This window comes from Sceloporus occidentalis, unplaced genomic scaffold, assembly GCF_023333645.1.
Source record: "Sceloporus occidentalis isolate IW3139 unplaced genomic scaffold, rSceOcc1.0.p SCAF_1, whole genome shotgun sequence".
NCBI classification, from domain to species: Eukaryota; Metazoa; Chordata; class Lepidosauria; order Squamata; family Phrynosomatidae; genus Sceloporus; species Sceloporus occidentalis.
This window is the reverse complement of record NW_028316981.1, coordinates 135,898,747-135,911,710: the sequence shown is the minus strand read 5'-3', so window position 1 is coordinate 135,911,710 and position 12,964 is coordinate 135,898,747. Positions and strand designations below refer to the sequence as shown.

At 39.2% G+C, this 12,964-nt stretch overlaps 1 protein-coding gene across 11 annotated transcripts in view; it reads left to right on the top strand.

The window, feature by feature from the left end:
- SPAG9 (sperm associated antigen 9) overlaps positions 1–12,964 on the top strand; it is a 128,585-nt gene that overhangs the window by 58,574 nt on the left and 57,047 nt on the right. For 10 of the 11 annotated variants that reach the window (XR_016282287.1, XM_089537487.1, XM_089537468.1 and 7 more), the window contains 4 exons: positions 4,151–4,208; positions 4,881–5,033; positions 5,125–5,176; positions 5,602–5,732. Coding sequence is in view for 10 of the 11 variants with exons in the window: in XM_089537487.1 (XP_089393613.1) it covers positions 4,151–4,208; positions 4,881–5,033; positions 5,125–5,176; positions 5,602–5,732 (394 nt within the window). In the remaining variant the exon portion in view is untranslated. The remainder of the gene's footprint in view (positions 1–4,150; positions 4,209–4,880; positions 5,034–5,124; positions 5,177–5,601; positions 5,733–12,964) is intronic. The other variant, XM_089537457.1, reaches the window with a different exon arrangement.

The following is a 12,964-nucleotide window of genomic DNA, read 5'->3' as shown; positions in this document are numbered from 1 at the left end:
GGATTCTGCAACCCTAGTATCTTTACATTATAACTGATGCAGAGGTTGGATTGCAGGGGAAATCACCCTCACCCCACAGCTACTATGAAGATTATAGCTATGCTCAGAGGAGACAGGGAAACCTGATGGGAGTGCCTGATCATGGCATTGTCCCTCCAAATCAAAAGGTTTTGCCACTCTGATCCTAGAATGCTGGATAACATTATAATATAGGTTATCATTGACATGTTGAATAATAGAAGTGCTAGCCTCTTCAATAAGTCTGTGCGAGTTTGTCTTTCTGATGCCTCCCTCATCTTCTTGACCTTTTTTGCCTGAATGAATGAGAGTGATCATATGAAAGCTCTAAGAGGAAGACAATGATATTGCACTGTGTTTGAGAGACCTCTAACCTTTCACTTCAGAGAACGCTTCCCAAATGTTCTTGTCACATGGCATTGCATGGGGAATGCAATATACCTTTTAAATAGTTGGCAAGATTGCCTACCTACACTCTGCTTATCACTGAAAACATTCACTTCTGATGACTGGGGGCAGAGAATGGATGACATTTTATGGCAGTCCATGTAGCCCTGGGTGATGCTGATGCAGAAAGTTCTGTCCTGGATCCATCACAGTTACCTCTGGTATTATACCACCCTGAATAGACATCAGGAAATGAAAAGAGCATAGGAATCTCAACAGCCATATTACTGTGTACTCAACCTGATTTTAGAAGCTAGGCAGGGTTAGTAGCAAGTACATTTCTATACTGCCTACCGGCATACTAAGTGGTTTACAAAGTGTAAGCTAATTGCCCTCAACAAACTGGGTACTCATTTTAGCGATCTAAGGAAGGATGCCAGGCTGAGTTGACTCAGAGCCCCTGGCTGGTATTAAACTCACAACTTTGTGGTTTGTGAGTGAGTGGCTTCAGTACAGGCATTTAACTACTGCACCATGAGAACTTGGATAGAAGTCCACCATGGGTTGTCAGGGATCTCCGAGTAGGGCATAGAGTCATTGTATTGGGAGAAAGGCAGGATATGAGGAAATAAAACAACAATAATAATAGTACAAAGAATCCTGCCTGGAAATCCTGGTGAGTGCTCGCTATCAGTCAGAATTGACCATATGGGTCTGGATGGACCAGTGGTCTGCCTTTGTGTGACAGAGCCCCCTATGTTCCTTAGTGGTGTAGCTTTGTGTTTTGGCTACAGCTGTCACAAGGGCACCACTTTCCCCCTGCTGCCCTTATACACACAGTTGTGATGAACAACTCATTATCCAGACCACAAAGATGGTTTATGAAGGGAGGGAAGGGAGAAAATAGAAGTGAACCAAAGTAAAAAGGTGGATAAGAGCTTCCTGTACAGGATTGTGACCAGCTGCTTGCCACATTTTTGTCCACTTCCTCAATGTTTGGTGGTTGTCACACAAGTTGAGAAAGTTGATAATATTTTGCAAATATATTCTTATGGGCCTTTCATGTTACAAAAGCACAGAAGTAAAGCTATGTCAGATCTAAGATTTTCTTAATATTGAGCTAATACAGCTCTTTATAACAGAGGATCTTTAGCCATTTTACTATTGCTCAATTATAACCAGCTGTTAATTGTTCTGCTGAAGATTTTTTCTTGGTAACATGTTCTGTGTAATTGGAACTAACAACTCAATCCTATCATGTTTGTACAGAAGCCTTGCTGAGTTTAATGAGGCTTAATTTGAAGCATGTGTGCATTTTATATGAACTGCCTTTAATAGTTTTGATATGTTGGGTATTGGCTGTTTAACTTATGGTGCACAGTTCCACAGTAGTTAAATGGGTTTCTCCAATCTGCTTTCTCTTGGGCTGCATACCCAGGGGAATATTCTGGTGTGTATGTTTTTATATATATTTGAAAGTTTGCTTTGAAGTTCAGTATTCTTGGCTGCTGCTTTCATAACATGTATTCTGCATACATACATACATATATTTTGCTCTACTTTGTATGTTTTTTTCCATTTTAATTTTGCTTGCTACTTGTTTTTCTATTAGAGACACCAGCAGTTAAAAGTTTAATGGAAAGAACTGCAGTCCTGAACAGCATTTGTGAAAGTATAGTGAAAAAGTATTGTTAAACCTTCATTCGTACACATGTTGCAGAGTTTGCAAAAACTGTTTTTGGACTACAACTCCCAGAATCTCTAGCCAGCATGATTACAAGCTTGACTGATTGGGGTTTCTAGGAGTTGTAATTAAAAATAACATTTTCATATTCTGATTGTTGGTAGTGTACCAAATGCTTCCAAGTAAAACCTATCTATATATGGGAAAGAAGCTGACAGTAATCTCAGGACTAGGAGCAATCCTTCTGAAATTATGTCCACTATTTCTTGATCGTAAGAGAAGTTTCTCTTACTGTCATTAAGCATGTAGCAAACATATTGTAGGATTCTGGCTACATGGAGGGAGAATGGAGTACAGTATTGCTATCCTAGTGGAATGGAAGCAGTGAGTTCTTGAAGTCTGAGCAGTGAATGCAGAAATAAGACTTGATGCATGATTGGAGTGTGGGCTTTCCTTGGTAGGTATGGTGAAGTGTTTCTGCCACCTTGCTAAAAATATAGCTCTTGGAATTTGATGGTTTAAATTTCTTCCCCCCTAACATGTAAGGAAGTAATAAATGTGAGCGTTTATAATACTTTTCATTCTGATATTATGTACAGTTTTGATATACTCATCTCCAAAACAGTATTGTAAAGCTGGAGAAGTTCAGAACAAGGCAACTGTAAATATCAAGACCATGTTCCATTGTGAAGAAAAGTGAAAGCACTTGAAGAAAAGGAAAGGGGACAAAATTTAAGAAAAGAAAAGGGGACAAAATGATATATAGGCTTATAAAAATAAGCATGGCTTGGAGAGAATGAACAAAGATTTTAGTGCCTGCATACATTTTTGTATTTATCACAGCCAGCATGATGTAATGGTTTGAGCATTGGATTGTGACTCAGGGATTAATTTTTCACTTGGCCATGGAAAGTCACTGGGTGATCTTTGTTGCCATGAATGTTATATTTATTGTTTTTATGTACAGTGCTGAGCAAATCTACAGTGCTAAATAAATAAATAAATAAATAAATAAATTCATTCTGAATACTGGCTGCTGAAGATACTCTAAAGGGGGAAGCTGTTCCTTACATGTCTGCTTGTAGGCTTTGGGCAGGGGTGTTGCTGGATATAATAGATCCAGATCATTACTGTTTTTCAGATTATAACTACCACAGTTGTCCACCTAGCATGTGCTGGCTAGGGAATGTGGAAGCTGTAGCCCAAAACTAATTTTTCCAAACTTTGGACCATCCAGCAAGATTGCATTTTGGTTATCAACAACATTATGACACTATCATCTTTCAACTGTGTTTGTCTTGCTGTCAGCTTTCTTAAAACCAAAATATAATTTGGTTTTAAACATCTAGTGTTGGCTTTGCTTTTGAAATCATGCATATCTCTCAAATCTCTAGTCTTGTACTGTACATCATCTATACTGTTCTCCTCATGTGAAATGTTTCTTCTTCTTTTTGCTCTTCTTGGGATGCATGGGCTTTAAAGACCATAATTTCTTTGGTAAGGTTTCATCTCATTTGAGAAACATTTGCAAGGGCTTTGCATTATCTTTAAGCTTTTCATGTTTAGCGTCTCTTCTGTCTTGTGTGAACGACATGTCTGAGCATAAACTGCATAGAGTTAGAATATCTCATATTTGCAACAATTTCAAATGTAATTCCCATAAAAATACAATTAACATGAAGGAATTAGATGTTTAGATTGAAAGTGTTTTGCATTTCTTTTTGTAGCTTCAGAAAGCTTATACACTGATTTCTTTAAAAATCTGGCAGCAAAATGTAGTTATATTTGAAAACTGCTGTCAGTTCAACAGCTGTGTGTACAGATTTAGACACAAAACATGCCTGTTTCTTTTGCAGTGGAGGAAGTTAATCTGCAGGTGTACTCCCTTTGTGTTTGTAGGTCACTATTTTACAGTGAAGTGAATGTGAAAGCCTACTTGTTCAGTTGCTCCATGTGAACCATGCTGCACTCTGGTTCAGGCCACATATATGATACCTTCTAATGCTTTTAGTGGAAGTTTTAGTTTTTTAAAAATTGTTCACTCTGTTCTCTTTCTGAAAGGAATGGGTCGTGAAGTTGAAAACCTCATCTTAGAAAATACACAGCTGCTAGAAACCAAGTGAGTAATCATTTGTTAACTTTTAAATTTGGAAATTCTTCATCTCACCTGTTCATTAATCAGTCAAGAGGTTGTAAAGGGTTGTTTGATAAGAGTTATAACTTCCCACTAAATGCTTATTCCAATATACTGGCATATTATATGAGCTATGTACGGTAATGAGTGCAGTGCCCAGAATCATACTGGGAGCTCGCACCAGTGAGAGTGGAAAAGAGCACCCCTCCCTTCTGTAATCTTCCATGCATCCTAAAAAATGGTTTCACCACTTCAGTTGGCTTCTAGAGAAAGGGGAAGAAGAAAGTTGTGAACATAGCTTTAAATTTATCCCTTCGTTTTGGTAGAAGCTCTGGTTTTGTTAGCCACTTGTTTGAATATTGGACTACAGTAGAGTGGGTAGCCTTCATAGTTGAAAGGGCTGCATGGTGGCTTATGGAGGGCATGCACATGCAGGCACATTGACAGATGCACATGTGCATGCATTTGCGCACACACAGATATACATAAGCATGTGCATCCCAGTAATCTTATTTCTTAATTTGTATGAGATCAGTGGCGATAGTCAGGCGAAAGCTTTCTTCTTGTATGAATTCCTGTGTCTGAAACGTATTAGTGACTGTTTATTTGTTATTGCTGAGGAAGTGCTAGAAATGACCTAGTGTTACTTGTTTTTAGAAATGCCTTGAATGTGGTGAAGAATGACTTAATAGCAAAAGTAGATGAACTAAGCTGTGAGAAGGATGTGCTAAAAGGAGAGTTGGAAGCTGTAAAGCATGCTAAGCAAAAGCTTGAAGAGAAGAATAAAGAACTGGAAGAAGAACTTAAAAAGTGAGTGCCATGCTCTGCAATCATGTGGCAGAAAGTATCCTGAAAGATATTCTATAACCAATTTCTTTGATACCTCTTACATCTTATCTAGAGCTCGAGCAGAAGCAGAGGAAGCAAGGCAGAAAGCAAAGGAAGATGATGATGTATGTAACTGCATTCATTTTATGTTTTTGGTAGTCCTTTTTTGGCTTTTGCAAAACTACTCTAAAGTGGGGTAAATACACTGATCTTGTGGAAAGATTGATGAGAAATGTACACTGATTCTTCCTCGGTTATGTCTGTCCTGGAACTTCTTTTGCAAATGGAACATGAGAGAAAATAAAGGCTTTGTGCATGTGGGCATGTGCTTAACCAGCTTGCCCCCCACTCTCTTTGTATCCAGGATGGCTCTTTCCATTACTGCACTTCTTACTTAGCTATAAAGGCCACTGAACTCCTCTGAGTTTGGCCTCATGGGTGGTTTCCTGAGGATAGAATATTATAATATTTTCCTTAAAAAGTCATGCTCCCAAATCTAGTACATTAAACATGCTTGTTCCCCACCCTCTTCTCCAACTCCATTGTACAGAGTGATATTCCTACTGCCCAGAGGAAGCGCTTCACTCGGGTTGAGATGGCCCGTGTCCTCATGGAAAGAAATCAGTATAAAGAAAGGCTGATGGAACTCCAGGAAGCAGTGCGATGGACTGAGATGATACGGCAAGTGCAAATGATTTCATTTTGTTTTTTGTTTATTTCATTTCTGTCATACTTGAGGTTTAGCTTCTCAGTATATCTTACGTCTCTAAATAGAGATAATTCTGTGAAGTAGAGTATCTGTTGTAGTGGACTGCCCTAAAGGTGGTTTTTTTTAAAGTTGCGAATTAATCTCTGCATTTGGAGCCTGTGTGTTGCTTGCAAGGGTGCCTGTATCTAGGGAGCTTTTGAGAATTCTAGGCCAGCCAAACTCTCATCTTGGTTAGGATATTGGTCAAGGTGCAGGATAGATGGCAGGGTGACCCATGGTCACAGTTGGCTTTAGGTTGTGGCTAAGTCTTGCTGTTGAAGCAGTGGGGTGTGTACCTCTACAAGGTTCTTGGCTACTTATACACTGAGTCCTTGTTATTCAGTGGAGTTTGGTTCCAGGATCCTCCATGGATAACAAAATCCATGGATGTTCAAGTCCCATTAAATACAGTGGCATAGCAAAATGGTGTTCCTTATATAAAATGGAAAATCAAGCTTTGCTATTTGGAATTTATACTTTAACAAAAAATATTTTTGAGCCGTGGATGCTTGAATCCATGGATGAAAACCCCTGAATAAGGAGGGCTAACTGTACATTGACAGTCCTATTGAATCTTCCTTTATAAACTTTGCATACAGGCTGGATAAAAATCAATTAATATTTTTTATAAAAAATTAAAAAAACATTTTAAAAATTTAAATCAGATTTTTTCACATTGAAATTGGATTATTTAAAATTAAATGCTTTTTGAGGAAAAATCTATCTAAAGAGTGTTTTCTGTTTAAGATACATTATGGTCCAAAGATTATTCATCATGAAATTGGGATTAGTTTTTAATTAAGTAGTATGAGAATGTATATTCATACAGTATAATAAATGAAGTCTGTTAATCCATTCACAATATCATGCTCTTCCAGAGGTTTCTGTAAGATTATTGGGCAGTTTTTCTGTCTAGAGGTTATTACAACAGATACTTGGTTTTACAGTTATCAAAACTCTGAATTTGTGTATGCAGAGATCACAAGCCCATTGTTTTTTTGTAAATCTGTGTACACAGGTTTAGTTCCTTACTTCTTAAGTGCCAAGTTTCAAAATATTCAGTGAATAGATTGTTGGGAGTCTGGGAGTGGAATAGATCTGCAGAGGAAGCTACGTGTGAGGAAGGAGAGGCAAGCAGTAAAAATGAAAGTGAAATCTTTTGAGATCTTTGGATCTTTGCGTATATAGCCTGAGGTTTGTCATATTATTCTTTCCTTGGAGGAGAAAACCTATAATGGCATTGGCAGCAGGCTGTAAAAGAGACCCAGTTTGGGAATATTTTAATGAAGTTCCTCTGTTATGAGTAAGACAGGCATGCGTGAAAATTGCAAACACTGCAGCAAAGAAGTGCATGTTGTGGTGGCCTGAATGAAGACAAAGGATCTTCAGGTTGGTGAACATTTTGATTTCATCATATTTCTTAAAACTTGCCCTGAACTGTAACCTTGGAGCAAAATTATATTTATTATTAATTACTGCATGCTACTATTATTTTGATACAGTTGTTACGAAGAAATAAAGAGTTGAAACAAGAAAATATTCCTTTTGGGGGTAGTACAGAGTGGCAGTGAATACAATGAATTATCATATATACTCAACTATACATTGACCTCAGTTATAAGTTGAGGACAAGTTTTGTGGCCAAAATTATGGATTTTTGACATGACCCACTCAGTAGGTTGAGTGTAAAACTTGGAGGCTCTTTCAGTGTGTGTATGGGAGGGGCAAGAGGGAAGCAGTAATCAATATGAGGCTTCAGCATGGGTTGGAGAGGGACTGTTAAACAAATACCAATCAATCAGTCACCAAGGACTCTATCTGTTTGGCTCAGGACAGAAAGAAACTGCATGGGGAAATCTGAAAGAGCTACTATCACATTACCATACTGACCCATAAATAAGTAAACCTGGGATTTTGGGGGCAAATTTTTGGGCATATATTTTTAGACTTATAGATGAGTAAGTAAAGGAGAAATTGTATAAATAATAAAATAACAGCTTTGATTTTTTTTTTTTTTTTTTTTTTTTTTTTTTTTTTTTTTTTTGCTGCTTAAGGGAATCCATCGTCAACATGAAGGAGTTTGGAAACTATCTGCCTTCTAGTTCACCATCTCCTCTTCTACAAAGTTATCTGTCCAAGATGGTGTTTCATATACATCACATATCCACAGTATGTCACCTAAAAAATGAAAAAAGCTGACTATCCAGGAACCGCCATAGATAAATTTGTGATAAAAACCAACAGATCAGAAAAAGGGTTACTTGATGAAGAAATTACCCTGTTTGTTTATGCAACAAACTCTTCTTTCCATCTGATTGAAAACTCACACTTCATATGATTCAGTCCCTAGACCAGGATACAGTCCACCCAGCAGAGCAGATGTTACAGGGAAACTGCTGGATAAAGTGTATGGCAAAGAACTGGAGCAATGTGCAACAGCTCTCGATGGTAGCATTGTCAGCCTAAGTCTTGATGGGTGGTGTAATGTCCACAATGATCCTGTTATATGTACTTTTATAACAACAGAAGGGCTTGTTTTCCTTGCAGAAATGATTGATGCATCAGGAAATACACACACAACTTACAAGAGGTGGCAGAAAAAGCTATAATAATGTGCGAACAAAAATTGAAACATCTAGTATGCCTTTTGGTCACAAACACTGCTGTAGATGTATCCAAGATGAGAAGAAATTTAGAAGAGCAGGAAAGATATAAAAGTTAGTAACTTATGGTTGCAGTGCGCAATTGCTGCACCTCCTAGCCAAAGACTTCAGTGTTCAAGAAATAAACACTAATGTCATTGAAGTTGCTAAATTCTTCAGTAACAGTCATTTTGCAGCTGTGCTGCAGCTCTGAAAAGAATGAGTGGAACAAAGCTAACTCTCCTACAAGATGTTAGATGGAACTCGGCCTCAGAGGGAGCGATCAGGCAGACCCAGCAACATCAGGGACTGCCTGAAGGAAGAGGCCCCTCCCTCCTCAACTGTCATCTCGGCCTCAGAGGGAGCGATCAGGCAGACCCAGCAACATCAGGGACTGCCTGAAGGAAGAGGCCCCTCCCTCCTCAACTGTCATCTCGGCCTCAGAGGGAGCCATCAGGCAGACCAGCAACATCTTGGACTGCCTGAAGGAAGAGGCTCCTCCCTCTTTAACTGTCATCTCGGCCTCAGAGGGAGCCATCAGGCAGACCCAGCAACATCAGGGACTGCCTGAAGGAAGAGGCCCCTCCCTCCTCAACTGTCATCTTGGCCTCAGAGGGAGCCATCAGGCAGACCCAGCAACATCAGGGACTGCCTGAAGGAAGAGGCCCCTCCCTCCTCAACTGTCATCTCGGCCTCAGAGGGAGCCATCAGGCAGACCCAGCAACATCAGGGACTGCCTGAAGGAAGAGGCCCCTCCCTCCTCAACTGTCATCTCGGCCTCAGAGGGAGCGATCAGGCAGACCCAGTAACATCAGGGACTGCCTGAAGGAAGAGGCCCCTCCCTCCTCAACTGTCATCTCGGCCTCAGAGGGAGCGATCAGGCAGACCCAGCAACATCAGGGACTGCCTGAAGGAAGAGGCCCCTCCCTCCTCAACTGTCATCTCGGCCTCAGAGGGAGTGATCAGGCAGACCCAGCAACATCTTGGACTGCCTGAAGGACGAGACTTCTCCCTCCTTTAACTGTATTTTGTATTGTATTACGATTTTACTGTACACCGCTATGATCATCGCGGAATAGCGGTCTATAAATAAAACATATTATTATTATTATTATTATTATTAACTCTGTAATGGACTGTTTTGAGCAATATTTCAAGAACTGGCTGATTCTGATGACAGTTTGTGAACAAAATCAAGAGAAAGTAGATGGCATGGTCATGGCCAGAATCCTCAACATTGGGCTTAAGGGAACAAACTCCCCCGGAGTGTAGTGGAGTCTTCTTCCTTGGAGGTCTTTAAGGAGAGGCTAGATGGCCATCTGTTGGGGATGCTTTGATTTGGATTTCCTGCATGGCAGGGGGTTGGACTGGATGGCCCTTGTGGTCTCTTCCAACTCTATGATGCTATGATTCTATGAAGATATGCTGAGCATCCAGAAACCCGTTACTGAAGCTTTAAACAAAATACAGAAAAATAACTGTTTTATTGCTGATGCTGTTGAAATTCAGAAGGAACTGAGTGAGCACTTAAAAACAGAATTACACTGACAGAATTAAATTACAAGCATTAAAAAATGAATTGGACAAGCACTGTATCCAGCTCATTTCCTTGCAAATATTGTCAGTAACTGGGGCCAGTGTCATACCTTAGGTACCGAGGAAGAGGAGATAGCTAATACATGGATATCAAGAAATCATATATCTATATTGCCAACTATAATTAACTTCAGAGCTAAGGGGAATTATTCAAGAAATATATGTTTGCTAATGATGTTTAAAGACAGTCACACTGGTGGAAATCACTTAAGCACTTGGATTTGGAGACGGTTGAAGTAATTATTTCACTTTTCACAGCAGTAGCTTCTTCTGCTGGCATAGAAATAATGGCCCGTTACAGACGGGCTCTTGAGGCGCCCCCATCATGTGCTAGGGGTTGGCCAGGGACCTAGCGTCCACACCGGCCTCACCTCTAGCACGTTGACAGGGGCGTAATAATGGCGGCGCCCTATACACATAGATGCCACCATTATTATGTGCCGGACGCATAGCGTCCGCACGTCGCGTGGCGCTTATGACATTGCGAGTGCGCCATTGGCACCTCGCGGCGTCATAACCACGCCGCGGGAAGAAGCACCATTTTGGGGCTTCTTTTTTGGTCCGTGCGGGAGCTGCGCGGTTTGGCTGCTGCGGCTCCCTTGCAGAGCAACCAGCAGTGCTGGCTGACCACCGCTTTTAGGCGGTCTGTAACGCGCCAATATCCTCAAATGATTTCTCAACTCATTCATTCTAAGTTGAGAAATCATTTGTGGCCCGGTAAAGCAGGGAAGCTTGTTTTTCTTTTCCATATTATGAACAGATAAGAAGATGAAGATGACTGAGCTTCAGGGACAGTATTTTAAGCTTTTCATGTGTGGATCAGGCTGATAGTATTAAATTTTGTTGTTGTTTTTTTTAAAAAAAACTATTTTGTTTATTCACATCAGTTAACGAACATGGATGTTTAAGAAAATACAAGAATGCATAAGCTGTAATGTTATTGTTTTAGTTAAATTGGACTATTTAAATTGTTGTTATTAAGGTAATGATTATGTTTCTGCTTCCAATAAAGTACAGCACAAAAGGTTGTCCAAATATGAATTATTAACCAATTAAACTGGAAATCACAGTAATTTCATAATTATTTATCTATTATGTGTTTCTAATAGTATAACCAAATCAGTATTTTTTTAGATATAATTGTAAAATTAATCTGAAAAGTTGTTATTCTAAAAATGAAATCTTCATCTGGTTGTAAATATGAAGATTAGACCAGCAAGAATGACTCTTCAATAATTCTGAGTTAAGTAAAATGTGTAAAATATAAGGATGGGGAATCACATGATTAAACTGAGTCTTTCAGAGTAGTGGTTTAAATTGTATCCACCCTGCCCCCTTTTTATATCTGGCTGTGTCACTGATGTGTTTCTGACAGTGCTGTAGCTTGTTTATTATAGGATACATTCCTGATGGTGCAGTGGTTAAATACTGGTACTGCAGCCACAACATTGTGAGTTTGACTCTAGGTTGACTCAGCCGTCTATCCTTTCATAGGTCGGTAAAATGAGTACCCAGCTTATAGGGGGCAATTGGATAACATACTGTAAACCGCTTAGAGAGTGCTTAGTTCACTATCAAGTCGTATAGAAATGTAATGTGCTATTGTTAAGTGTTATTGCTACATTCTAGGGAGACTACCTGTAGGTGAAGAGAGCGTTATTGTACTTTCTTGTTCATGTGCCTTTTTGCTCTTTTTAAAAAAGGATCCTTTCCTATTCCATTGTCTAGTTAGTCTGGCCCGTTTCTGTTCTCAGGGCATACCTATATTTAGCTTCCCTGTTTTGCTGCCATCTAATGGCCTGATGTAATCACTAGTTACATCAAATAGGATACAATCATTACAGAAGATATGGTGCATCTCTTTGTGATCAATCTGGATTATTTTGCTTGAATCAGACCTGCAGCCACATTCTAGAGTAAGATGGGTATGCCTTTCCATGCACATGTAGCTGGTAATCTCTACAGCTATAATTGTGGGCATTTGTTGTTCTTACTAGCAACTGTTTGAAATGCCTTGGTATCATTTCATAATGCATGGAAAAGATTATCAGAATGGTGATCAGCTGGTAAATTATATTCTTATGGGAAATTCAGCCATCTGTTCAACACCCAACACCATTTTGCCCTACTCTATCTATCTATCTATCTTTATTGCTTTTGGCCAGTGACCATTGCAAAAATCAAAGTAATAAAACAGCACACATAAAATTTCCATAAAAACAATATACAACAAATTGTATCAAATAGCAAAAGTTTAACATTAACAATTGTGGATAACTTAGATAACATGAATATGTTAAAATTCACAGTTGGACCCTTTTAGATCAAATTATCCCCATTACAGGAAACAGCAATCTCTGCTATGTATTTCTTCCTAGTCTTTTTAGCAGCAAGAGCAAACAATGCTATGCGCCTGGTCACATATTTATCCGTGTCCATAAGGAGGTAAAGTACTTTTTCTTCAGAGTTCAAAAAGATTTTATTATTGATTAAAGGTAAAATAAAACACTCCCTAGGATCTTTATACAAAGGGCAACAGGTTAAATAATGTACCAAATCCTTTGAATAGAGGCAGCCAGAAATACATCTCCATTCATTTTTTGGGACTTTTTTAAGCCTCCCATCTCTTTCAGCTGAATCAAACCTGTTAAGCCTCAGTTCTGTGAAGGCTCGGCGCAACTGGGCAAAAGTGAAATTGTCAAAATAATCCGGGTGATCACAGAATTGTCTGAGGCTATACTATAAAGGGGCACATGGAGATTTATGGACTGTATGTAAATCTGCAAGGGTAGTAACTTCTAATATTGTATTATTTATTTTTACCTTCCTTGCAGGATAATCTAACCCTGCCAGTTTGTTCATTGAAAGCCCATACTTAGTAATTAATTGAGCTGTTCCATGAACCCAATTATTAACATGTAATCCAT